Raw genomic sequence first — 25,474 nt, 5'->3', positions numbered from 1 at the left:
ACCTTGGGAGGCTGAAGCAGGAGGATTGCAAGTTCCATTCCAGTCTGCACAATTTAGGGACTTAGTGAGACCACATCTCACATGAAAAAACAAAAAAGAAAAAAGAAAAAGGGCTGGGAATGTAGCTCAGTGTGAAGGCCTTGGGTTCAAGCACACACACACACACACACACACACACACACACACACACAGTTCACAGAATGTCCATTTAAATAATGTACTGGCATTTTAAGTTGAATTACACTGATCTAGCCGAATTTTCAGAGCACTTTCTGTGGAAACCGGTTCCCAGAGATGCCCTGTGCCCCCACCTGGGCACCTGGCCCTGCTCGGCTCACACTGGCCCTGGGCGGACTTGGAGCAGAGCTGGGGTGGCTCAGAAGGGATCTCAGGCCCCAGGGATCCTGCTTGGTCAGTGTCCACCCTGGACTAGGTGCCCACGTGTGATCATTCAGGCCTTGGGTCTGGGCCCTTAGCAGAGCCTCAGTGCTGTCCACAGGCCTGCAAGGCCGAGTCCTGCTCCCCTCGGGGAGGCGGAGCTCTGGCCAACCTGGGTGCTGTCAGGCACGAGTTGCTTCCTGTGATCCAGGCCCCTTGGGAAACTGCAGACCCTTGGGCCTGCTGGGACCCAGCCAGGGCCAGCTCTGCCTTTTCACAGAAATGGACCAGCTCCCGACTTCTGGCCAGGGTGATGCAGAACATGCCCGGGTCCTCTGAAGGCCGAGGGCTGTCCAGGGTGCACCTGAGGCCCGTGCTGCCTCTGCCTCAGCAAGCAGAGCCAGAACCTCGCACTGGCTCTTGTCCTTGCCTGGTGGAAAGAGCAGAAGGCAGGAGCTGGGCGGGAAAGGCTTAGAGAGGGCGGCAGGAAGTGGGCCTGCCTTGGTCCAGACACGCTGTCTCCTCGCCAGGTACAAGGACGGCAGCCTGATCTGCCAGGCAAGTGAGCCCGGCAAGTACCTCATTGAGAGCAAGTACGGTGTGCACACCCTGCAGATCAACAGGTGAGGACGTGGGTGGGTGTGAGCGTGTGCACGTGTGCGTGGGCCACGTCCCTTCACTCGTGTTCGGTCTGTGGAAACAAGACATCAAGCTGACAAACGCCAGTGGTTTGCCAGTGAGCTGCTCTGAGGGAGGGAAGGCCCCGGTTATCCCTGGTTTCAGCAGAACGGTGTAGATTCCTGAGAAGGACAGGGACAGCCAGCAGTGTAAGGAACATCCTGGCGGCCAGGCCGATGGCCACACTCGACGAGGGGTTCTGGTGATCCGCATGGCTGCCCAGCCAGGCACTTGGAGGAGCGCGGTCTCATCCTCTCTCCTGTGACACCAACAGCCTGTGGGCCATGCAGGTCAACAGCAGGAAACTGACATCATCCGTGAGCCCACGTCCAGGTCGGGACTGCGGGGTGCATCCAGCATTGATTATTTTCCTCACACACAGACTGACATGGACATGCACATGGATGGGCAAGACACGTACACACAGACTGACACAGACACAGAGACACACAGACATACGGACTGACAAGGACACACAGACTGACACGGACAGACACATGGACACGCGTGCAATGCCCTCCAGAGTCCTCACCAGGCTAGGGCTTGCAGTGGGAGCATCCCACCTCCCTCCCACTGGAAAGGCGTCTGCACACCCAGCTGCTGTGCCATGTCGCTGGGCCATGGGAGGGCATGAAGCCTCCATGGGGAGGAGCGGTGCAGCTCCAGGCTCCACCATGTGGGGTCCAGAGTGATCGGGGTCTGCACTGGGGCACCACTAAGGCACCCAGGGTGGGGCTCCAGCTACAGGGCCTGGAGGGTCCCTGCTGAGGAACCGGGTGACCGACACTTCCTGGGAAGGTGGAGGCCTTGGGTCAGGCGTAGGGTGGGCAGGTGCTTGTTTGCCTGGGAGCCCTCGCTGAGCGCAGCACCTTGCCTCGAGCTGCTCTGTGTGTGGGCAGAGCCCGACCTCTGCCCAGTGCCCCTGCCTTCGGTCCTTCCTCTTCCCACTTAGCCTGGCCACTGCTCAAGTCAGCTCCTCCTGGGGCTCCTGCTGGCTGTCGGATACGCCTGCCCAGTGGTCCCTGCCCCTGGTTGGGGTCCCCTCTCTGCCGCAGGCTCTTCTCAGCTGGAGCCCGCGTCCCTGCAGAAAGCAGGGGAGATGAGGCTGGCCCAGGTTCCAGCCTGGTCCTGCAGGCGAAATCACTTTCTCTAGACTCATGCCAGGCTGGCCTGTTACCCGGACGACTGTGTGCTGGGCGCAGCTCTGGACAGCAGACAGTCACCACCTGAGCAGGGAACACTGCGCCCAGCCTGGGAAAGGGGGCCGGGCCTGGCCGCAGGTGGCGCTGTGCAGTGGGGTCAGGGCGGACCTTCGAGGGAGCATGTCACCTGTCATGTGTCACCTGGGCAGGGCTGGGGGTGCTAGGCTGCAGCTGTAGGGGTAGCCTTTGGTTAGGAGCCCCTAACGGGCTACAAGAGGTGCATGGGTTGCTGGGGAAGGTCAGAGATGGGGCCCTCCGGCGCACCCCAAGGGACATCAGAGGACGTCAGCGGCAGAGGAGGCAGATCTGTGTCTCCTTGAAAGTGTTGCTCTGGTCAACCCAGGGCAGAGGCCATCATGGGTGGCCCAAGGGTTCTGTGGTAGAGCAGCAGGTTCAGGGGTTCTGGAGGGGGAGGGGAGCCAGTTGGTCGGCGGCCTTGTGCTCTCCGCTCTCTAAGGTGGTGTCAGCCATCTGGGGGAGCCCACACCTCTGTTGGGGAGCGTTTCCTGCAGGGACACCTGTTGGGATCTACTCTTCCCAGCGGGTGGGGAATGGCGTCTTTGTGAGCAGTTCCCTGGTTTCTGGGCTGCATTTTAAACAGGACACAATGGCTTCCTTTTCCTAAGCGGAGGTCACAGTCATCCAATGCTGACAACACCCAGACTCTCCCTTGGGAGTAGCGTGGGCTTTGACCCCGGGACCACTGCAGGCTGGGTTTTGCACAAACGTGCCGATGCAGAGCCCACTCCCAAGGCCCACTTATTTCCTGGTGTTCTTATTCCAGCTGGGCCATTTTTAGCAGATGAAATATTAATGTTCTTCAGGGAAAGAGCAGCGGGAGCCACAGCTGATAGCTGGTCTCAGCTGTCCATTCTGAAGTGCTGAGCTCCGCGCCATCCGACCCGAGCTGCGTTTGGGTGTGGAATGCATGCCCGCCCTTCTCTCTGAGGCTCTGGCTCCGGACCAAGCTCCTGCTTCTGTCAGGGATGACGTGTGCACCTATGAATATTCTTTGGCCCCTGCAGAAGCTTCTTAAAATGCTGAAAAGCATGCCCACCTTCGGAGCTATTGAACCAAAACTTGTCATCGATGCTCTTTCTTAAGCTCGTTGGATTTCCTCTGGGTACTTGTACTTCGGGTCCCGTTTCTTCAAGGAATTTTAATGTTGCTCTCATATTTTTATAGCCCTGTTTAAGCACCATGTTAGCAACACTGCCATTCCCCAGTCCTGGCAGGGTGCTCTGGAGACTCAACTTTTCTTGTACTTTATTTTTAGACTTTGGTGTTTGCGTTTTGAGTTGCGTTAAATTCCGAGTGCAGCATCGACCACTGGTCATCTTGCTGGGCTGTCTACTCATCTTTTAAACATTCAATAGCAGTAGTTCTTGAGAGGATAGGGTTGGGGCCGCTTCACACAGGGCCTTAGAGGGCAAAAGAGTCCCTGTGGAAGCCCATAAAAAGGGAGACCGGGAAAGCTGTCCATGCCGGGATGCGGTCCAGGCAGGAGCCGAAGCCCTTGCGAGTTCCCGCAGCATGAAGTAAAGGCTGGAATTAGCGGCGCTTGCTCAGGGCTTTCTCTTGTATGGCCTTGGAAGGAGCAAGGGCTGGGTCCTCCGGGCGTGGGGAGTGTGCGGTAGCGTCTCCTCGGCTGTGGTGGGTGGGGTCAGGGCTGTGTGGACACGGCCTGCCAGGGGGTCTTCCCCACAGTGGCTGCCAAGCAGTGACAGCTGCCTCCCACGGCCCCGCACCCTTCCTTCGGCCCCCTCCTGGGATGTGAACCTGTGCCGCTGTGTAACCTGCTTGTTCCTCTGCTTCCAAGTGGCTTTCACAGTACATCTCTCACCAAGGAGAAATGTAAACATCACGACATGAAAAGAAGCAGCACCGAGGTTCCACCCCACCCCTGCCCCTGGGAACCGTGGCCTCCATCAGCGGTCTGGTGCTTTTACGGGTCGTGGGCTTCCTTCCCAAGGGAGGCTGTGGACCCCAGGCTCTGAGTGTTTCCTGCGGGTTCGCCCTCTTCTGCCTGCGTCCCTGGCTGCACACAAGGTGCTAATGGGTTACTTTATGGGTTGAGCAGCGCTAATACGTCAGGTGGCTCTGCCCCGTCTCAGGGCCCAGGCTGCCCCATGAACACAGTCTGGTCTCCATGGTGATCAGCTCGGTCCCCCTCTGCCCTGCAGCTCCGGAGCAGTGAGAGCTACCAGCTGCCGGCCCCGGGCCCCTGGAGGGAATCTTCTTGCCCAGGAATGCAGCTCAAACATTTAAATGGATGCTATATAAAGTTAACATCCTGTTTTAAAGTTGCAAGAGGCTTTCAAATACATTGCTTTAATTAATCATCAAAGTCCTCCTGGCCTATTCAACAGATACATCACAGGGCTTTAAAATAGAAGCGACATGGCTACTATAAGACCAGTAGAAGAGGGCAATCATCCTGACCTCGTGGACAGGCAGGTAGACAGACAGGAGAACTCAAGGCGATCCCTGTGATCCTCACAGCCTTCCCCTCCGCCCCCTCCGCCCTGTGGACTTTATTCCAGCTGACCAGTATTGGGAAGAAGCCTGATGCACAAAGATGGATATTCGCAAGCAGAAGCAAGGCGCACCTTGAATCTCAGGTCATTAGCTGAGCAGAAGAGGCAGAAGCTTTGTCGCAGGCTCTGGCTCAGGCACAAACAAGCCACAAGGCTGCACAAAAGTTGTATTATTGGGCATTGATGTGCAATAAGTTTATGAGCCTTTGAGTACAGCTTTGACTGTGGGTTAAAAGACTGTCAAAACACACATGCAGCAGAAAGTTGCAGCACACTGGAGAGGCTTGTTTGAAAGCTCTGGAGCGGAGTTGGGAAGCTGTTCTACAAAATGTGCCTAAAAGGGTTGGAATGGGTGTCACATGGGAAGATCTGTGCGACCCGGGTACACTCCCCTGCACTCTGTGGACAGCTTTTTGGGGGTGCCTGGTGCTCTTGGTAGCCATCTTCTCCCCGTTCAGAGTTGGGACGGGTGACCAGCAGGCTGGGCAGCCTCTTCCAGTTGGCCAGCTGCCTCCTGCGAGTCCGGCTGGGGACCTGTCCCTTTGGCTCCGAGCTGTGCTGGGGTGGCTTGGTGCCTGGCTCACTACGTCAGAGCCTGGTCTGCCTCTGGGTGACCCCTGCTGGCCTGCAGGTCAGGAGAGGTGGCTCAAGCAGCTGTGGAAAGCCGCCTTCTCCGGGCTGACATTCTAACTGTCCCAATAGTAGGACAGCAGCATCTCTGGCCTAGGTTCTGACATCTAATACAGCAGCAGCACGGAGTTGTGAGCTGCGTGCCCGCGGTGAGCAAGCCCGCTCACACCAGCTCTGCTCCTGGGGTTCCTGGGAGCAGGGGTGGGTTGCTCCCCACTGTGGGATGGATGTGGGAGGTGGAACGGACTCAGTCCTTGCCATGTGCAGGTCATGGCCCTGATGATCACAATGCACCCAGGGCTCTTCCTACTTGGGGATCGTGGTGTTGTGGTTCAGAAGATGACTTCCATGAGGCAGGGCCCTGGCAAGACTGAGGTGGTTCTGCTTGCCCACCGGGGGTGTCCATACTCAGGAGGCTCCAGGGTCCCCAGCCACGCCTCGGCCCCTGCTTGCTCTCATGGATACAGCTCTGTTTCCTATCTGGGCCCCCTCAGGGTGACCGTCCCAGAGGCTTTAGGGACGGGGTGTCACAGGCATGGCCTGCTGGGATGAGCACACAACACGGCCGGGGAAAGGACCCCAGCCTGGTGCAGCTCCTGGGCCACCTTGGGCACAGCAGGGCTCTGGGACCCGGCGGGTCTGGGTTCCTCTGATGGCCCCTTGTTCCTGGCACGGATGACTCTGCTGGGGGTGGCAGTCACCAAGCCACCAGTCCACAAGTAATCCTGCAAATGCTGTCGCGGTAGAGAAGTCCGACAGGATGGACCGGAGTACTTGGGGCAGAATGACAGCGTTCTGGCAGCACTCACACCTTTTCTTTCTCAAAGCCAGGGCCTGGCTGAGGCCTAGGGTCCCTTGCTCACCACGCCTGTCATTCATACCTCATGTGCTGCTGCTCCAGGCGCAGCTGGCCTTGATCACAAGCACATCACTCACGCTCGGGCCAGCTAGGTCAGGCTGTGTGCTTTCCAGGAATGTTTTGTTAACCTCAGGACTCTGCCGTTCCCAGAGCCGCCCACCCACGTGGTCTTGCTTCTTCTCTCCAAGGGCGGACTTTGATGACACGGCCACCTACTCAGCAGTGGCAACAAACATCCACGGACAGGTGTCGACCAATGCCGCGGTGGTGGTGAAAAGTGCGTAGGGCTCTGGGCGGCCGGGAGGGAGCCTGGCGTCCTCCTGTCTCTCTCGCCGCCTTCACCCCATTGTCCTTCAGGGTTCCGCGGGGACGAGGAGCCCTTCCACTCCGTGGGACTCCCGATCAGGCGTAAGTGCACCTTGGTGGTTTGTTTTTTGTTTTGTTTTTATCCAAAAAGGTGCTTAGTGGCATGATACACAATTAAAGGTATTACTTTCTAGGGTCAAATACTTTTTAAAGCTTACATCTGGAAGCTCCTCCGGGTTTTCCCTGGCCAGCAATAGTGTGGGGACGGGTTGTTCCCGTGCTATTCTGCAGCAAGGTAGCATTGTCAGACACAGGCGATATCACTCTGTGGGGAGACTTGACATGTCTAACTCAGAAAAGAGAAATGAGCCCAAACCCTTGACTCGAACACCTCGTGACGCCCTGTCTCATGGGTAAGGACCTGCCTCCCCTCCCTGGAAAGTCCCTCATCATTTACAGAGTGAGCAGCTCCTAGAGCGGGCCCTGCACCCCTGTCAGACGACTTCCCTCCTGCACGAGTCCTTGCCTTCCTGTACCTTGGCACCACCTGGGGAGCCGTTGTCTGCGACCGCCCGCTCCTGTTGTGATGGTGACCTGCAGGGTCTCTGTCCCAGGCCCGCCGGCTCATGCTCATGGCCCGAGGAGGGGTCTGAGGAGTCAGGGGCTGCGATGAGGGAACCAGGCCCAGGGTCTCCCCAGAACCCGGGCTCTGTGGCTGGCTTACGGTTTGGGAATGAGATTTTGAGCTGACCTCGGATTCTGAAAGGGGTCCTGCCTCCCGTAGAGGCTTGGCTAGAGGCCTTCATGTTATAAACCAAGTGCTGGTGAGGAACTGGACGCTGAGGGCCAATCTTTTCCGGAGTGTGCTGAGTACTCTGGATCAGGTTCGTGTCTGATCACTTCTGCACGTATTTTATTGCACAGTGGACATCCAAGTTCACCAGAGGCACCCGGAGAGAAGCTCCAGGTGGGCACTGGAGGTCTGAGGGGTCCTGGTGGGTCCGGTCCTTGCAGGAGTTTTAGGACAGTGGTGTTGTCCCTGTGTGCCCAAGAGGTGGGGGGCTCCTGCCCCCTCCCTGGGTTTTTTCTACTCACTATGACTCTGTCCAAGTAGAAGCTTGGGTTATTTACAGAAGTCTCCACACACTGACCATCACGATTGCGATAGTAATGTTGGGTCATGTCTTCACCACCCATTTTTAACTAATGTAGATATTCTGCATTTCACTTCAATTTCTTTCAAAAATCAGAGTCAGATCCCTATAACACAAATCTGACCCTTGTGCAGTGTACAGTTCAGCTTCAGGCATTTCTGAAGACCTGCACTATCCCGGGCGGGAAACCTCCCCGCGGGGCCTGCTCCTCCTCCTGTTCCGAGGTGCGCCGATTGTCTGGAACATTCCCTGTGCGCACTTGCTCGCATGTGTAAATGGTAGATTTTTGTTTCTATCGCCCTTGTAGGGTTGATTTTCTCTGGGACACACACCCTCCCCTCCCCTCCCCACATGGTCTGAGATGGGACCTGGTTGCCCACTTGGGCTACGAGGCACCCTACTGATGAGCGCACTGCAGTTTATTCTGAAGCGGGGCACTGTGGCCTCACGGTCAGCCTGACCCGCTGAAGACACATCTGGCCCAGGAGGTGGGACACAGACTGCTCCAAGACCGGGGCCCACGCTGCATCTTTGTCCAGCGGCTCCTAGTGACAGGTGTCCTGCCTCCTGGTTGGATGTGGATTTGGGGGCCCGAATCTTCAAAGGCTTAGAGGAGGTGTCTCTAAGCACTCACCAGCATTCCAGGTTAGCAGCCGGGAGGCACGGACCCTGGTGCTGACTGCCTGCCCTGCCCCACCCCCCGCAGTGCCTCTGTCCTCGGTGATCCCCTACACCCACTTTGATGTTCAGTTTCTGGAGAAATTCGGCGTCACCTTCAGGAGAGAAGGCGAGACCCTCACACTCAAGTGCACAATGCTGGTGACGCCAGACCTGAAGAGAGTGCAGCCTCGGGCCGAGTGGTACCGGGATGGTGAGTGGCACGATGTCCCTGGGGTCCACAGCCCGGGGCAGGCCCCTCGTCATTTAGGCAGGAATCACAGAGTACACAGAGTACACACACGCAGAGTATAGACACACAGAGCACATACACAAAGTACACCCACAGAGCACACACATGCAGAGTATACACACACAGAGCACACACACAGAGCACACACACGCAGAGTATACACACACAGAGCACACACTCAGAGTACACACTCAGAGTACACACACAGAGTACACACACGGAGCGCACACAGAGTACATGCACACAGAGCACACACACAGAGTGCACACACACAGAGCACACACACAGAGCACACACAGCACACACACACGGAGAGATCGATCCAGCTGGCTGCAATGCAGCTTCCCCTCCTTCCGTTTCCTTGACTCCTGGAGTGTTTCCCACGCGCTCCTAGGCACCTGCTCTCCTTCACAGTGCACTCTGAGTGCCTTGCCCTTGCTCTGCTGGTCTGTCTGTATCCTGCAGTTTATCCTGCAGCCCCTGCGGTGGGCACTTGCTGCCCTGAGCACCGTCAGGCGGGCAGCCCAAGTCCCAAGTCCCCGTGGAGTGGGATGGCGGGAGCCCCACTGGTGCTTCCTGTGCGGGAGAAGCAGCCCTCAGTCTCCATGTGGCCCAGGCCTCTCTCCACCCTGTCCCCCAAGCCTCTCTGGGAGAGCGAGGGTTTTCTTTGACTCTCGGTGACCTCTGAAGCTGACCTTGAACTCTGACCTCTTCCAGACGTGCTGCTGCAGGAGTCCAAGTGGACCAAGATGTTCTTTGGGGAAGGCCAGGCCTCACTGTCCTTCAGCCACCTGAACAAGGATGATGAGGGGCTGTACACCCTGAGGATCGTGTCCCGTGGTGGGGTCAGCGACCACAGCGCCTTCCTGTTCGTCCGAGGTGGGCCTGCGGGGCAGCAGAGGCCCATGGCTGGTGGGGGGGAGGCGGTGAGGCAGAGGCCTGGGCAAGGCCCATAGAGGAAGCCGCCGTTCCCAGACTGTACCCCGTCACTCTGCAGGTGGAGGAGGGAGGGCAGCGGTGTGAGGCACTCGTGCCCCCTCAGAGCTCATGAAGGGCAGAGAGGGAGAGACGGAGGGAGACAGAAGTAGGGAGGGAGATGGAGACCGAGAAGGAAGAGACTCCGACTCCTCTGAGCCCTGGAGCCCTGGGTCTGGCCGATCTCCATGCCCTCCCGCCCTGATCCTCACTCGGGCTTGGGGAAGGTGATCCTGATCCCATTCCATGGAAGGAGAAACAAAGTCCACAGTGAACCAGGCTGTGCCAGGCATCGCACATGTGTTACACATGGGTGCTATAATGTTCTGTGTGCACCAGCACTTGTCACACACATGCATGCGTGTGTGGTGTGTCTGTGTGCACACCCGCCTCACAGACACACGTGTTGACATAGCCTCGAGTTCTCCTAACAGTTTTGTAAGAAACTGAGATCTTGAGTCTCAGGCAGGAGACACAGCTCTGAGGTGTAAGGCCCTGGCTGGGCCCCTCTGGAGCGGGCCTGGGGGTCCTTGCCAGGCCGTGCTACGAGCTCCTTGGAGGACTGCTCCCACTTCTCCTGCATGGTCCCTTGCACAGCAGGGACCTCTGCAGCCTCCACGCTTGCAGGCTTCCTACACAGCCAGGCGGCCCCCTGCACCCACACGACGTACTCCGTCCTGCCTGGCTGCCTGGTCCTCGTGTCCTGGGCTCTGTCCTAGTCACTGCTGGGCTCGGGCTTCTGTCCATTGCCCCATCTGGAGGTCCGGCACAAGTGATGTCCAATTGCGATGGAGATGTTGGCCCCCCATAGTGCCCAGCGAGGCCAGGGCTTACGGGAGGTTCTGTGGGTAGAGAGCACCTCACCGCACAGCAGAAAGCTCATTGCACTCCCCTCCACCATGACCCCACGTGCCCATGTGTCGTGCTGTGTTCCTGACGCTCTCAATGGAGCACCCCCCAGTGGGAGTCTGGGCAGGACGCCAGCAGGGGAGCTGAGCCATTCTGGGAGCTCTGGGGTCGCTGGGGGGCCACGTGGAAAAGCCCCTGGCTCAGGATGTGCAGAAACCACACGGCGCTGTCCCGCAGAGGTGGGGCGGCCATGGCCAGCGCAGGGCAGGCAGCCTGGGAGCAGGGAGCTGAGTGTCCAGTGCAGCTATGATAGATCTGGAAACTGAACCAAGCAGATGGGCTGATAACCAAGTAGTAGTCCCCTCCTTCCTGGGGACGTGGGACACGCGGGAGTCTGAGGTGACCTCCCGCAGGTGCTGCTGCGCCAGAGCGCCGTCAGCAGTGCACTTTGACCACAAGCCGTTATGTCACCAGAGAACCCCAAAAAGGTGAGCTCTCAATTCAGGATCCCATCAGGAGGAGTCACAGCCTCGAGCGTTTCAGAGAGGGTTAGCTGCTCCGAGTTTTGAAAACACAGGAGCATATTTAGCCAGGGCAAGCAGGTACGCAGGCAGGCTGAGGATGCGGAGCGGGCGCCGGTGTGGAGGAGCCTGGCAGGCCGTGCAGCGCCACCCGCTAAGGGTTGTGGCCGTGTGCCCCACCCCAGATGCCGACCCGCTGGTCACAGGCGCTCCCGGGGCGCCCATGGACCTGGAATGCCACGATGCCAACCGGGACTACGTCATCGTGACCTGGAAGCCGCCCAACACCACCACAGAGAGCCCGGTCATCGGCTACTTCATCGACCGGTAAGTGACATGGAGCCGATGGGGAGTGCCTCTGGGTCCACCTCTAGACCTCAAGATCCCGCTGGAGCTGCACTGCCTGCTGGCTTGGGCTCCCTCGTGCTCCTGGCTAGGAGTTGGCAAGTGTTGCCTGCTGGGCTGGGGCAGGACAGCACGTTGGGCTTCTCCTTGCTGCAGTTGCACCCCGCACCGCCGTCCTGTGCCGGGCTGGTGGGCTGGGCTGGTGGCTGGTGAGCGTGAGGAGACTGGAGCAGCCTCGTGCCCACAGTCCTGCTTGTCTTCTGTGGGAACTAAGCCTGCCTTCTGGTTTGCAAGTGAAACACTGGAGCTTCAAAGTACAAAACACTGTCGCTCCTCTTTGAGTCAGTCACTTAAGTTTAGATCATCGTGAAAGCCAATGGGTCTTTAACTCTAGTTTTCCTTTACTTGGCATAACTCTCAGCGCCTGGGGTGAGGTAGAATTCCTTAGAGTCTCAAATGCAAATGTTAATCATAGGAGGAAACTGTGGGTAAAGAAAATGTCTACAGGAATGAGACAGGCTCCAAGTTCTAGGGTGATAACGGGTTTGTTCCTGGTGGAACTAGGATTCCACATTCATAATGTGGCAAAATAAGCTGGTTGTTTCAGAAAAGAATCAGTCCATGGGGTTTTGGCTTAGGCAGATGAAATTCAGTTCTCCAATCAATGAAGATACTTATTTCACTAAGATATTCACTGTCAGGAATGTTTGATGTGCTAGATACAGATCTGTGAGCATATTTTTGGGGTTAACCTTGAATTAAAAAAAGAACAAATTCAAACCATTTCTGTGCTGTGTCTGACCATATTTCCAACCATTTTGCCAACCATTTTGCATCTCAGTGCATCTGTACCCCTTTCCCTTTGTTAAAAACACTAAATTGAGGGAACGTTCCAGAAAGCCCAGCTCCCTGCTTTGGGTCTCACTTTGCCCTCTTCCCAGGGCTTGCTGACCTGGGTCCAATCCCCAGCCCTCCTGGGTTGGCCTGGGAGGCGCCCAGTGATCAGGTGGGACAACTGAGCAGTTCTGTGGCTCAGAGGAGGCTCAGGCTCCTCCCTGCAGGAACACACAGCTCTGTGCCTGAAGTGTCCAAAGACTTGTTCACCTGAACTGGCCCTTTCTTCTGAGGATTTGTCATGAAGTTTTGTACATAAATTTCTCGACCCATGAAAAATGGAGGTAAACTTTCCCTACGTTTCCAAAACAGTATTTGCAGAGGGCCTTGAGATTCTCCATGAGAGACGCTGTTGAAAGAAGTACCTTCCCTTCTCAGCAGCCTGAGGCAGTGCTGGGGAGTGCGCTGGGGGGAGCGCTTCCCCGCTCAGCTAGGCACCGGTGGCACTCAGGAAGGGGGCTCCAGACCAGCCAGGGGCAAGGTACCCTGGGGCCCTGTCCCTCGTACAGCGGACGGGGAAAGAACAGTGGACAGTCCACCCAGCTGAACTTCCTGGGGGGATTGTAAAGGCTCAGGGTAATCTCTTTGTCTATCACCTATGTATGTATCTGTGCATCTGTCTGTGTTTATCGCTACATAGACATAAGCTGTAAATTACAAAAACTCGTGATCATTCTATCTATCATCTATCATTTGCCTATTTCTACATAGATATAAGGTGTAAATTATAAAGATTCTATTCCACTCAGTCTATTTGTGTGTCTGTTACCTATGCATCTATATGTTTCTGTCTTTACGTAGACAGAAACTGTAAGTCATAGACACATGGTATTCTGCCATCCATCCGTCTACCTCTACGTAGGCATCACCTCCAAGTAGCTCCCTACCGGTGGCTGTATGCAGATATTTCCTGCACAGCCCTGTCTGTTGAAGCTGCTCAGCCTGCTGTCTGCGTGGTCAGGATCTTAGTGCTGTGGACTCACTGGTGTGGACATCTCCCGTGACAGGGACGCATGGGTGACTGTGATGCTGGCAGGTGCCCGTGCCACCCTCTCCCTCCCTCTGGTTCTGCCTTCCAAGGTGCGAGGTGGGGACTGACAGCTGGGTGCAGTGCAACGACGCGCCTGTGAAGACCTGCAAGTACCCCGTGACAGGCCTCATTGAGGGACGGTCCTACCTGTTCCGCGTGAGGGCCGTCAACAGCGCAGGTGTCAGCCGGCCTTCCCGGGTCTCTGCCGCCGTGGCTGCTCTGGACCCTGCTGACCTCAGGAGGCTGCAAGGTAGGTGGCTGGCAGGCGAGCCGCCCGCAGGGCCCCAGCGGGGTGCTGTCCTCCTGTTCTTGATGCCCATCTGTCCTTTTGGGAGTGGAGACACTGGGCTGAGGTCCCCATCCTCCCCTTCCCCTACCTGGAGCAGGGCTCAGAGTCGGACCTTGCTCACCCAGTGATGGGGTAATTTCAACCTGTCATGGAACCTAGAAAACCGCTCCATTCTGAGCTTTAATTTTACACAAGAAAGGTTCCTTAGAGGTATTGGACCCTGGTCAGGGCCCAACTGAATCTCACGTGCTGTCCTCTGAGTCCTCTAGAAAGGCCTGACAAGAGCTAAACAGTGCCAGGACCACATCCAAAACCCCAGCTCTGATGGCTCTGAGGATGTCTGTGCTGAGGCGCCCTGAAGAGGGGCTCCGCCCTTGCCCTGGGCCAGGGGAGCTGCGCCTCCTTGGGGATGCTTTGGGTGACAACTGCACCATAATCACCTTCTCTCTGCAGCAATCTACTTGGAAGGAGACAAGGAAATCGTGATCTACCAGGATGACCTGGAAGGTACGGGCATGCCCCACTTCCGGGTGTTTGGAGTGCGGTCGGGGACCCGAGCACCTGCAGTGTGGATGCTCTGCATGTGCAGGTCAGGTCCTGCTGAGTGACGTGGAGGAGAAAACGGAGGGGAGGCTGAACAGGGTGGGTAGAACCCTTGGGGTGAGTAGGGGCCTGGTCCTCCTGCTGGGTTCATAGGTACACTCTTTAGTTTTTTGAGACAGAATCCCTATGTCATCCAGGCTGACCTTGAACATGTGGACATCCTTCTGCCTCAGCCTCCTGATTGCTGGGATTACAGGCATGCACCACCATGTCTAGCCATAAGTGCATTCTTTTCGGGACTCACAGAGCAGAAAGCAAACTAACACTGAGACTTGCCTGCTGGCTCACAGGCTCCTCCTCACAGCACTCCCTATCTCACCTTTCAGAAGCAAAACTTCTACTGCGACATTTTAACCACCATTGATCCAGTCTGCCTTGCCCACTGATGTGCTGGCTTTGAAAGTCTGTTTTTCCCTTGTTTATGCTTGATTCTGAGAAGATGTCTTCCCACTGATATTCCTTCCAGAGACATCGGGAAAGACTTGCTAAGGAGAACCGAGCACTGTTACTCAGAAATCCCAACTTTGTAGTCAGGATCAGCCCTGGAGTCTGTGAGCGGAAATTCAGTCAGATTCTAAGGCCTCCCGGGAGCCGCCGGCAGGCCGAGGCGGGACTGGGCCCCTCCTTGGGAGGCAGGCAGGGTCTCAGTGCTCCTCCATGGCATTGGGGCCCGGGGCACTCGGCGGCTGGTTTCCACGCTGCAGGTGGCCCGGCCCGAGGTGGCCCTGCGCTGTTGCCTCCAGCAAGAGGGTTTTCCCTGGGGTCCCGGCAGGAGCCTGTGTCTCAGGGCTGCTGAGGGAGGTGGAGTCCCAGGCATGCGCTTAGTTGGCAGAGGTCACCCGGCAGGGAAGGCCTTTGTCAGGCCTCTCCCGCCAGAGGCGCAGAAACCTGGAGAAGCTCTGGGTAGATGAGAAGAGCAGAAAGTGCCCCACAGGGGCGAGGTCAGGACGACCACCTGGTAGCCTCAGCTGGCATCGCACCAAAGTGACCAGGGCCTGGCCCTGCCTTTGTTGCTAAGGTGCTGGCATCTGAGTGACAGGAGGGCTCCAAGCTGTGTAGAGGAGGCCAGCCTGTGCGATGTGAGTTTTCCTAGGAGTTTGAGCCGGGTAAGGTGGCCCGGGCACCTTGCTTTTTACCTGTCCCATGTCTGTGAGGAAATCCGCACTGCTCAAGGGGGCCGTGCGGAGCAGGGAGAGGTGAACGAATACAGCACAGCACAGATGTGGTCAGTGCAGGAGTGTCACACGTGCACGGGCTGGGTCGCCACCACAACACGGAGCGGAGGTCAGGCTTCAGACCCGACGGCCCCCCCACCCGGCTGGAGCGAGTGGCAGAGGACACTCCCCAGCTGCGGTCGGTCACTGCGTTCTGGAAGTGGCAGTGTGCGGTCCCTGGGGACATTCTAGGCTCTGGTTATACGGAGGTAGCGGCTGTGGGAGGCAGAGAGAGAGACTCCTGGATGGTCATGGTGCAGGCTACACCAGTCACCAGCAGCCCGGGCCGTGTTGTGCCAGGTGCCCTGGAGGAACACTGGGCTGGCCCCCCAATCTCACTGCACCCCTGGGCCTGCTGTGGTCCAGATGCAGAGCTCCTCTGCCTGCACGCTGCTCTTCCTGTCTGGGCAGTGCCAGGAGTACCCAGGCACCCGCTGGGCTCTGCTCAGAGACTGATTTGGACTTCTTGCTGTGGCTTCAGATAGTGTTTCTTATCCAGTAACGTGTTAATAACATCCCTTAGTTATTGCAGGCTGATCAGGCCCACAGTCTCCCAGAAGAGTGGACAGCAAAGCCTTAAATAAATGAATCAAGTGGTAAGATTTCAGAGCTCCAGAAGGATCAAAACAGTCTCACAGAATTTGAGATTCTCTTTCTTTTTTTTTTTTGGTTTTTCTCCGGTACCGGGAACCGAACTCACAACCTTGCGCTTGCCAGGCAGGTGCTTTTGCCGCTGAGCTAAATCCCCAGCCCCCAGAATTTGAGATTCTCTGGGGCTAAGACAAAGGCCTTCTCTGGGCGGCCATATTTATTTAGCTGTCAAAGGAGGGGAGTACTGAGAAAGGTGGGAATCTGAGCCAGGGCCAGTGACTCACAGCAGTTCACTCACTATGAGTCTGCTGCCCGTCTCCAGACAAGGTGCCTGAGCGTTGGACAGCTCACAAGTAAACATGAAAAGCCAGCTGGTTAATTTTAAATCCTGCTCAGAGCCGCTTTGTAGTGTTCTCCATCAATCCACAGTCCCTGAGACCAAGCCAGCCAGACGCCGCTCTCCCCCTGCTCCCGTGCGCCTGTCCCCAGGGCCCCTGTCCTGTCCCCTGTCTGCTGGCCGGATCCCTCCCTCCTCCAGGCCCGAGTCTCTGGTGCCCCCTCCAGCGTGCTGGCTGGGGTCAGTGTGGATGTACCCTGCAGGGTGCTGGCGGCTCCCGGGCCTCCACTCTGCCCGCCACCCCGTCCCTGCGCTGTCCTGGAGACACGACGGCTCCTTGTTGGAAACTCGACCTCTTGCTCGGGCAATGCCACTCTGTGCTCTGCGCCAGGCATCAGGGAATGAAACCCAATCCCGTCTTGTGCCATCATTCCCATGTGGCCGTTCAGTTCCTCGCCTGTGGCCGCGGCCCAAGGGAGCAATCAGATCTTGTGAAGGGCATAGAGATGTCCCGGGGCGGTGCAAGCCGTTTTAATCATGTGCTAATCTAATGGAAGCTCATAACATTTTGTATCACAATTAAAGAGACCGTGGGTCTGGAAGACCTCAACCTCTGGTAGGGCCTCCCCTGAATTTAAACAGAAACCTCCGACCGCGGATGCAGGGCAAAGGAGAACCTTGCCAGATGTCTCCACGACAACTGTTCCATCGGGTATCTGCAACGGACTTCTCTGCAGCTCCCGGGAAGTTCAAGTACGCAGGCTGAGTGCAGTGCCTGAAAAGGTGCACTCCGAGGGGGCAGGAGGCACCTCAGAAGCCCACGTGTTTCCGTGCCTCGAGGCACGTGGAGAGAGCCCAGGCGGGTCGCCACAGTGGCCTCTCCTTTCCCAGTGCCGCTGTCGCAGGACACAGCTCGCCCACACTTCCCACACCCGGGCTGGGCCCCACAGAGCTCAGCACTGGAGAGGCCCCGCCCACTTCGCTAACTCCTCCTTTCTGCAGAAACTGGAGACTTGGATGCCACCTGAACAGCGGTGCAGCCAAGGCTGCTTGCCCGGCGGCACTGCACTCCAGGGTCCGGTGCCTGGGGGCTGGCATTCACCCCTCGTTTCTCCTGCAGGCGATGTTCAGATCCCAGGGCCCCCCACCAATGTGCACGCCTCCGAGATCAGCAGGACCTACGTGGTCCTCAGCTGGGAGCCCCCCACGCCCCGCGGCAAGGAGCCGTTAATGTACTTCATCGAGAAGGTACTCAGCAGGGCTCACGCGGCTGCCCCGGGCTGGGCTAGGTGAGGACTGTGGTCCTCCATTGCTTACAGATGCTGGCTCTGGGCTGGGGGCAGGTGGGGCAGAGATGCCACTGCAGGGGGCATCCTGGGAGGCTGAGTTGGGCCTCACCTCTCCAGCCTCCATGTCCTCTGTGACCAGTGAGGCTGAGCATGGGCATCTGCACCTTCCATCCTGCTCTGAGGGCCACAGGTCCCTGGGAAGTGGACAGGTCACATGTTCGGGGCTTGTGCATCAGTTTCTGGCTGCTGAGTGGTGACCGTGTAGAGAGAGGAGCGGCTTGGGTGGAGTGGATGGGACCAGGGACCAAGCATTGCTGCTTGGGGCTATGCTGACCTAGACACATAAAAGAAGTACAAAGGCATTATACAGTGCAGCCCAGCACACACATGGGCACACATGTGCACACGTGTTCACATGCATGTCACAACCCAGTTTCATACATGATGACTTTACATACCTGCACCCCCCCTCCTCTAGGCTGTCCTGCTGCACTGAACATGCAGGCTGTGATGAAGGTGGTTTGGGGACGCACTGGGCTGTGGCCATCGCTGGAAGACCGTACAGTCCCACAATTACCGCAACTGCAGCTGTGTGACATTAAACTTGCAGGAAGTGCTGCACACAGCAGTGTTTCGTGTTAATGTTGGTGTGTGGTGCCGAAACAAGCTCCATGCACAGGGGCGGAAGCAGAGGGAGGTGGACTCTGTTTCACTCCGGCTGCCAGTTGCGTGCCTCCCCTGCTCAGCGCCAGGCCGGGTGACCTGGGTGGTGGCCAGAGGGCTGGGAGGAGAGGGCCACCTCACAGTTGTGAGTGGCAGCAGAAAGCTGTCACCCTGTGGAACAGACAGCCAGCACTGCCTGTGGCGGGGCTCGGGACGGTGGCGCCTTTGTTTTCAGGAGGATCCGCTGTCTCAGGCCAGGGCGTGGGGGCCTTGGCCTGCGGGGTGGTGCTGACTCAGCGGCACCATGGGACGGAGCACGGGGAGCAGCAGGGGCTCCAGACCCAGCAGCTTCGTGCTCAGAAGCGGGGTAGCTGGACGGGGTTGGGTGGGGACCCGGCCTGGACGTCTGCCAGTCACCTTTTGCACGGGGACATGTCTGCAGCCCCTTCAGCCAGCCCTGTGGAGACCCGTCCTTTCCAGCCAGCCGGGCCACAGCGGTAGTCCCCCCTCGTTCCCTGCTTAGCTCCTGAGTTTCCCTTCTCTGCTGGGGCCAGGCGTGAGGTGGTCTGAACTCCACGGCCTCGTTCAGGGCATCAGATCTGCCCATCAAAGCCCTGCCCAGGAGCTCAGAGTCAGGCATGGGTTCTCCCGGAAGCTTGGGCTGGGATCCCAAGTTTTCTCCTGAGCTTTTCACTGTCCTTAGCAGGACTGATGTGTGGCCCTGTTTTACCACCACAGAATTATTTTTAAAGAGGGGTTTTATCTCTGTAGGAAAAAAATCATTGTGGGGTCAGAGTGGTTATCAAGGACAAAATAAACTTGCAGCACAGGCTATTTGGAGAAACAGAGAAGTTGCATAGAAGAAAGCTGAAATCACCAATAACTCCATTATGTAAATAGCAACTATTAGCACAGGGCACCGGTATTTGTAGTCTTTTCCTCCGCAGGGCTTTATGTACTTAGTACATTATACATACAGTTGGCACTGTGCTATTTGTAATAAAATGACACAATCCTCATCAGATTAGAGAGCTTTGCCCACTAATTTAAGAAGCCACCTGTTTTTAACACATGAGCACATGGCCCTGTGTCTCTTGGCAAGGCCTAGGTGATGTCACTTCATCAAAACCCAGTAGCAGCAGTGTGCCACGAATTCCAGCTGAAATATAAACCATTAAATGATGGAAGTTTACAAATTTTCTGTTACATTATCTTTACGTATGGCCACTCCCTTTTAGGAAAGCTGCAACCAATATATTGATTTGTTTAAGTTTCTATAGTTTATTACATCCATGGAAAATGTATACCAGTAAAATTTCCAATCTGGGGTAATTTCTTGCCTGCATCTCCAAATTGGCATCAGTTTGGAAATCCTGGACTGCTGTCCCTGGAAGATGCTCGGGGTGTCTCACGAATATCCCACCTTGTGCCCCCGTCTCACTGCCCTCTGCTCCGCAGTCCGTGGTTGGCAGTGGCACCTGGCAGCGTGTCAACGCACAGACAGCCGTGAGGTCCCCACGCTACGCCGTCTTTGACCTCGCGGATGGGAAGTCGTACGTGTTCCGGGTGCTGTCAGCCAACAAGCATGGCCTGAGCGAGCCGTCGGAGATCACGTCTCCCATCCAGGCGCAGGACAGCATTGGTGAGTGGCGGTGTGCGTGGCCTGCACACCTGGCGTCCTGTGTGGCTGGCAGCGGGCCTAACGTGTTGTTCCACAGCTCTTGCCATGTTGCTTAGGTTCTTGACATTTCACCAAAGCTCCATCTTTTGTGAAACCAGGAAATGGGTGAGGAAGGGAGTTCAGGGGCCAGGTCAGGGTTTACAAACCCAGCCCCGATGTCCACAGTTCCTCGCCCACCTGGCTGGAAGGTCCCTCTTGGAGGGTCTCAAATATGAATCACAGAAATCCTCACGTGCAGGGGCTCCCGAGGCCCTGACGCCTTTGGGTGAGAGTTTTGGGGTCAGGAGCCCTTCTGGGGTGGCCAGTGGTTCTCTCCCCCATCTTTGGTACCATACCTAATGAGGAAGCAGATGTCGGGATGAGCCGAGGTGAGGCAGCCAGCACAGCCCCAGGTCCCTTGGGTCTCAGGTTCTGCCTAATGGAAGTTCTGAAAAGTCCTGGCCAGAGCCACAGGCTCCACACACTGTCTCCCAGCCAGGCCCGATCTCTGCTCGCTGACTGGCACCCGCACAAGTTGCTGGCATGCTTTCCCCTTAGGGCCCAGCCATGCACGCCCTGCTCTCTCCTCTGAATTTCACCCAGGCCTCATACCCCGCCTGACCTCTTCCCCATGGCCCTGCAGTGGTCCCTTCTGCGCCCGGCCGCGTGGTGGCCTCCCGGAACACCAAGACGTCTGTGGTTGTGCAGTGGGACCGGCCGAAGCAGGAGGAGGACCTGTTGGGCTACTACGTGGACTGCTGTGTGGCTGGCACCAACCAGTGGGAGCCCTGCAACCACAAGCCCATCGGATACAACAGGTGCCTGCCCTGCTGCCTGGGCCCGTGGACTGAGTGAGGCGGAGGCAGAGCGCAGGGCCCTGTGCAGCTCCCAAGCTGGGTAGATGGTGCCAGAACCTGCCCCGGGCATCCCATGGATGGTCTGCTTGCTCAGTCGTCCCTAAGGCTGCTGGCCTGTGCTGCGGCAATATGCCTACTGATGTCAGGAGAGTTCCACAGCCTGCATGATCTGTGTCATTGGTACAAGGACTTCTCTGTGAGTAGGAGAGTTAAAAATGTAAGAATGAAGCAAAAGCAGTTATATTTTTCCATGCTGATCTTTTGAACTTTTTTCTACTTTTAAAATTATTATTTTAGTTGTATGAGTGTATGGGGTTTGGTGTAGTTTGACCCATGCACATAATGTGCAAGGACAGCTGACACTGCCATGTCCTTAAACATTTAAAGGACGTTGCTTAGTGCAACAATCACACAGGCCTGTAGGGCTCCAGGTGGCCCCACAGCTCCACACTGCTGTGCTCATACTTGGGGGCCAGTGCTCCATCCCCAGTCACACAGAGTCAGGTCACCAGCAAGGAGAGCCTGAGTCCTGTGCAGGGAAAGTGAGAGTTTCTGCTTCTGGACTTGACCCTCCCTGCATGGGCTGGGGATGCAGACCTCCAGGTTCCACCTATTCTAGGCATCCTGGGAAAGCACAGGTGTCTTGGTTACTTTTCTCTCCTTGCTGAGACAAAATACTCAGTGCCCAAAATTAAGGAGGAAAGGTTTATTTAGCTCAGGGCTTGTGGCGTTTTCAGTCATGAATCAGCTGGCTGCAAGGCAGGGTGACCTGACTCAGGGGTAACACTTCACGGCAGCAGAAGACAGCAAAAGCATCAAGAGCAGAAGAGCAGAAGTAGAGAAGAGCAAGCTTCTTTTCCTCCCTTATATTGTATGCAGGATACCTACCCCTCCAGGGGGTGTAGCACCCACACCATCTCCAAACTTCTCAAATTGACACAATCAATCAACCATAACAATATCCTGAAGTGTAAACTGCAGCTCAAGGGCATGTTCTCTACACCCTAGGATATGGAACTGCTGAGTTACTTAGTTAGGCTTGTAAACTTCTCAAATTGACACAATGTGTCAGCCATTACAACAGGTGAGAGAGAAGGGGATGGATAGAGGAGGATAACAACAGTCCTCCAGTAGTCCACGACCACCAGCAAAGGCAGGAGGACCTTAGCGTATGGAGTCTGACATCATTCCTGTGCAGGGATCTTGCAAGCGATTCACAAACGTTTGCTGAGGGCGTAGGATAAACAATGCCCACTTGGCTTTACTGAGCCCTTACCATGAGCAAGGCGGAGGGCTAAGTCCCCCGCCCATTTCCTACTTATCGGTCAGAGTTATGCTGTGAAGCCAGTCTCCTTATCCCTGTTCTGTAGGAGGGGATGCCAGAGTTTAGGCTCAGGACACGAGACTGAGGGTGCAGAGTCTGGTGTCAAAGCCTGTGCTCCAGCCTCCTCTACCTGACTTCCAGGTCTTGGGCTTTGCTGTCTGAGGTGCAATTTGTTCTCATTCTGTAGTAGGTGTAGTGATTCCTGCAGGTAAGGAGGTGGACGACCCTTCATAGACCTTTGCTCTGGACTTGACCCACGAGCCTCAGAATAAGTGCTGTGACACTTAGTGTGAGTGTCACTGGGCATTGACGTCTTGTATCCCTGACTGGTGAATTTGTGACCTGACATTGAAAGAGAAGGATGTGTGTGAGGTATGCTCACAGCACTGAAAACAAGGTTGGTTTCAGTCCAAGCGAGAGCAGAGCCCTCAGAGTGATTTCTTCTGCTGCAGGGAAAACTCGCCACGAGAAAAATGCCCTGATGCCAGTTTGTGTTTCCTCAGGTTTGTGGTGCACGGCTTGACCACCGGCGAGCAGTACACCTTCCGGGTCAAAGCGGTCAACGCCGTGGGCACCAGCGAGAACTCACAGGAGTCTGATGTCATCAAGGTGCAGGCGGCCCTGAGTACGTACCGTACGGCTGCTCTGCCCCAGCTTCTCTTCCGGGACACAGGGATTGCTGCCCGGGTGGACATGTGCGATGCCATTTTGGACATGGTGGAGGAAAAGGTGTGGAGGTTGCTGAACAGAGCTCATGCAGTTCTGCCGAAACCCCGCATCCCCTGGCTGCTCGTCATCTTGGAAATGCCTGTTTCTGGGGGAAGCGATGGTACACTCACAAAGCACAGATTAGAAACGGGAGCGTCAACACAGGTGGCATTCGTTTCTGAGTGCTCCACTTCCATGAGCATCTGCGCTCCTGGCATGACTTCCCCTTTCCAAAGTGCGTTGTCAAGCATGTCAGTGGCCCGCCAGCCATTCAGAGCTCAGGGAACTTTCATCACTGGATGTCACGTGCTTCTGCCGCTTGATGGCCTCATGCGTGAGCGGTCAGATTTAAAATGCTCGTTTTTTTAATCTAACAGGAGGATTTGGATCCAAGGTCTGGATGCAGTCCCTAGGAGAGCTGACCAGTGTTTCATGATTCTTAGCAAATACACGTGTGCTGAGCACCACCAGGAGCATCTCACACACAACAGTCACACCCTACACACTTCAGCACAGCGCTGCCTCTGAGTTTCACAATGAAGCGCTGAGCTCTCTCCATCTGTTCAAACCTGAGGTTTCCCTCCCCACAGCGCTGTCCGGGATCCTGGCAGGTCAGGCCTGGTAATGCGCAGTGGATCAGCTGTGCCCTCCTGAGGTCCCGATGCTGATGTCCTCTCTGCTCCCCCGGGAGTGGCTTCCAAGCCTCCTCACCGACCCCTCCCACTGCTCCCACTGAGTGAAAGCCAAGGCTTGGGTTGAGTGTGCCCTGAGAACCCCTCATTCCAGCTCATCCGTCCCATAACAGAGGATGTCGGGCCGGGCTCCTCCGCGTGGGAGAGCAGCGGCGCCCTCGTTCTCTGCTGGCTAGGAAAGCCGAGCAGGGAGAGAGGCACCCACGCTGTGCTGTGCTAACAAGCAGGAAACGCCAGCGTCCTGGAACGGTGCTCCTCCTCCCCCGTGGGCAGGCAGGCGACGGGTCCTTGCATCGTTCTCCCCGAGGGCCTGCGGTCTGTGCTGTCTCGATGCACACACCCGAGCCCGCCTGCCTTTGGGCCGTGGGAGAACACGCTGAGAAGGCAGTGGGTGTGCGTGGGCAGCCAGGGTCAACGGCAGTGCGGGAGGAGCAGGGCAAGTGCCCCAGGACGTCTCCGGGGCCTCCCCTCTGCTCCCCGCTGGCAAGGTGAGGGGTGCTGGACGGGCCCGCGTGACCCTCCTGCTGTGTGTGCCCTGCAGCCGTCCCGTCCCATCCGTACGGGATCACGCTTCTGAACTGTGACGGCCACTCCATGACCCTGGGCTGGAAGGTGCCGCGGTTCAGCGGTGGGGCGCCCATCCTGGGGTACTACGTGGACAAGCGTGAGGCACAGCACCGGCACTGGCATGAGGTCAACGCCTCGCCGCTGCAGGACAGGCTCCTGACGGTGAGTCCCTGCCTGCGCCCCTCTCGTGGCCGGAGTTCAGTGAGGTTGGTGAGGGCACAGGGCAGCGTGCCCACGTCAGGCTGCCAGGGCCAAGCTGGGGCTCCTGCGGGTGCCAGGGCCGGAGCCAGCTCCTCCCCAGCTCTGCTCTTCTGTGCGCCTGTGGGTGTCGGCAGCAGGCCTCGGTTTCCCTGCCCCCCGGAGCGTGGCCTTGTCCTCCAGGACATCCATGGGCAGCGTGGGGGGATGTGGGTATCCTGGCTGGAACCCGCCAGGCTGCAGAAAGGGGGTTCTCTGGGGGGTCCAGTCAGTCGCCTGCAAGGCCCCTCTATGTGTGGCACTTCCTGGACCACCCTGTACACCTCCTGATTCCCCGATCCACACAGGTGGAGGGCTTGACAGAAGGCTCCCTGTATGAGTTCAAAATCACTGCCACCAACCTGGCAGGAATTGGGCAGCCCTCGGACCCCAGTGAGCTCTTCAAGTGCGAGGCCTGGACGGCACCCGAGCCTGGTGAGATGCTTCTGTCCCAGACACGTGGCCTCCATGTGGGGTGGACGGGCTGCACAGGGCAGGGAGCAGGGCTCTGGGGCCTGGGCATCGCTGCCTCTCATAGTTGGCAGACTTTTGTACAAGTCAAACAGAAACTCAGGGTGCCAGTACAGTTTGTGGGGACACAGCAGCAGCAGGTGGACAAAGATGTGCCAGAAGGGATGGCAGCATGCAGCACTGCCCTGTGTGGGCGATGTCCAGCTGCGCTGCCTCTAGGATGTGGCCGGGCAGAGAGAGCTCAGGGTGGAGTTGGGTCCTAGAGGAGGAACCAGGTGCCTGACGGTCCAGGCCGTCCAGCGTGAAGGTCCCCATGGCTCATCAGCCACAGGGATTCTTGGGCCGTGTGTGACCGGCCACTTGTAACCCTGGAGTCCGCTCAGAAGCAGAGCCCTTGCAGGCCCGCGTTTATTCAGGACTCTGTTTAAACTCTTTTCACAAATTCTCAAGGACTGGGCATCAGTTTCTTTGTGCTCAACCCATCAGGAACCAAATGCATCCTACCACGCTCATACTCCAAAGGAAAAATACTAAAATTTGAAGCCAAGAAAACGGATTCAGACTGTTGTGCAGATAGTGTGACTTTCTCCCCTCCCTTTCCCTCTCCTCTCCCCTTCCTTCTCCTTCCCTCTCCTCCCCTCTCCTGTCCTCTCCTGTCCTCTCCTGTCCTGTCCTGTCCTGTCCTCTCCCCTCCCCTCCTCTCC

At 57.0% G+C, this 25,474-nt stretch overlaps 1 protein-coding gene across 3 annotated transcripts in view; it reads left to right on the top strand.

Annotated features, from left to right (window-relative positions):
- Positions 1–25,474, top strand: part of Myom2 (myomesin 2) — a 65,219-nt gene that overhangs the window by 16,567 nt on the left and 23,178 nt on the right. For all 3 annotated transcript variants that reach the window (XM_005373854.2, XM_005373853.1, XM_013514994.1), the window contains 14 exons: positions 909–1,001; positions 6,473–6,561; positions 6,642–6,692; positions 8,451–8,615; positions 9,372–9,533; positions 11,185–11,326; positions 13,319–13,518; positions 14,011–14,064; positions 17,423–17,550; positions 19,713–19,896; positions 20,558–20,732; positions 22,599–22,720; positions 24,037–24,224; positions 24,608–24,734. In XM_005373854.2, the coding sequence (XP_005373911.1) occupies positions 909–1,001; positions 6,473–6,561; positions 6,642–6,692; positions 8,451–8,615; positions 9,372–9,533; positions 11,185–11,326; positions 13,319–13,518; positions 14,011–14,064; positions 17,423–17,550; positions 19,713–19,896; positions 20,558–20,732; positions 22,599–22,720; positions 24,037–24,224; positions 24,608–24,734 (1,880 nt within the window). The remainder of the gene's footprint in view (positions 1–908; positions 1,002–6,472; positions 6,562–6,641; positions 6,693–8,450; positions 8,616–9,371; positions 9,534–11,184; positions 11,327–13,318; positions 13,519–14,010; positions 14,065–17,422; positions 17,551–19,712; positions 19,897–20,557; positions 20,733–22,598; positions 22,721–24,036; positions 24,225–24,607; positions 24,735–25,474) is intronic.

The sequence above is a fragment of the Chinchilla lanigera genome, unplaced genomic scaffold (assembly GCF_000276665.1).
Source record: "Chinchilla lanigera isolate Chin_1 unplaced genomic scaffold, ChiLan1.0 scaffold00002, whole genome shotgun sequence".
Taxonomy (NCBI): Eukaryota; Metazoa; Chordata; class Mammalia; order Rodentia; family Chinchillidae; genus Chinchilla; species Chinchilla lanigera.
The sequence above is the reverse complement of the archived record's forward strand: the minus strand, read 5'-3'. Positions and strand labels throughout refer to the sequence as shown.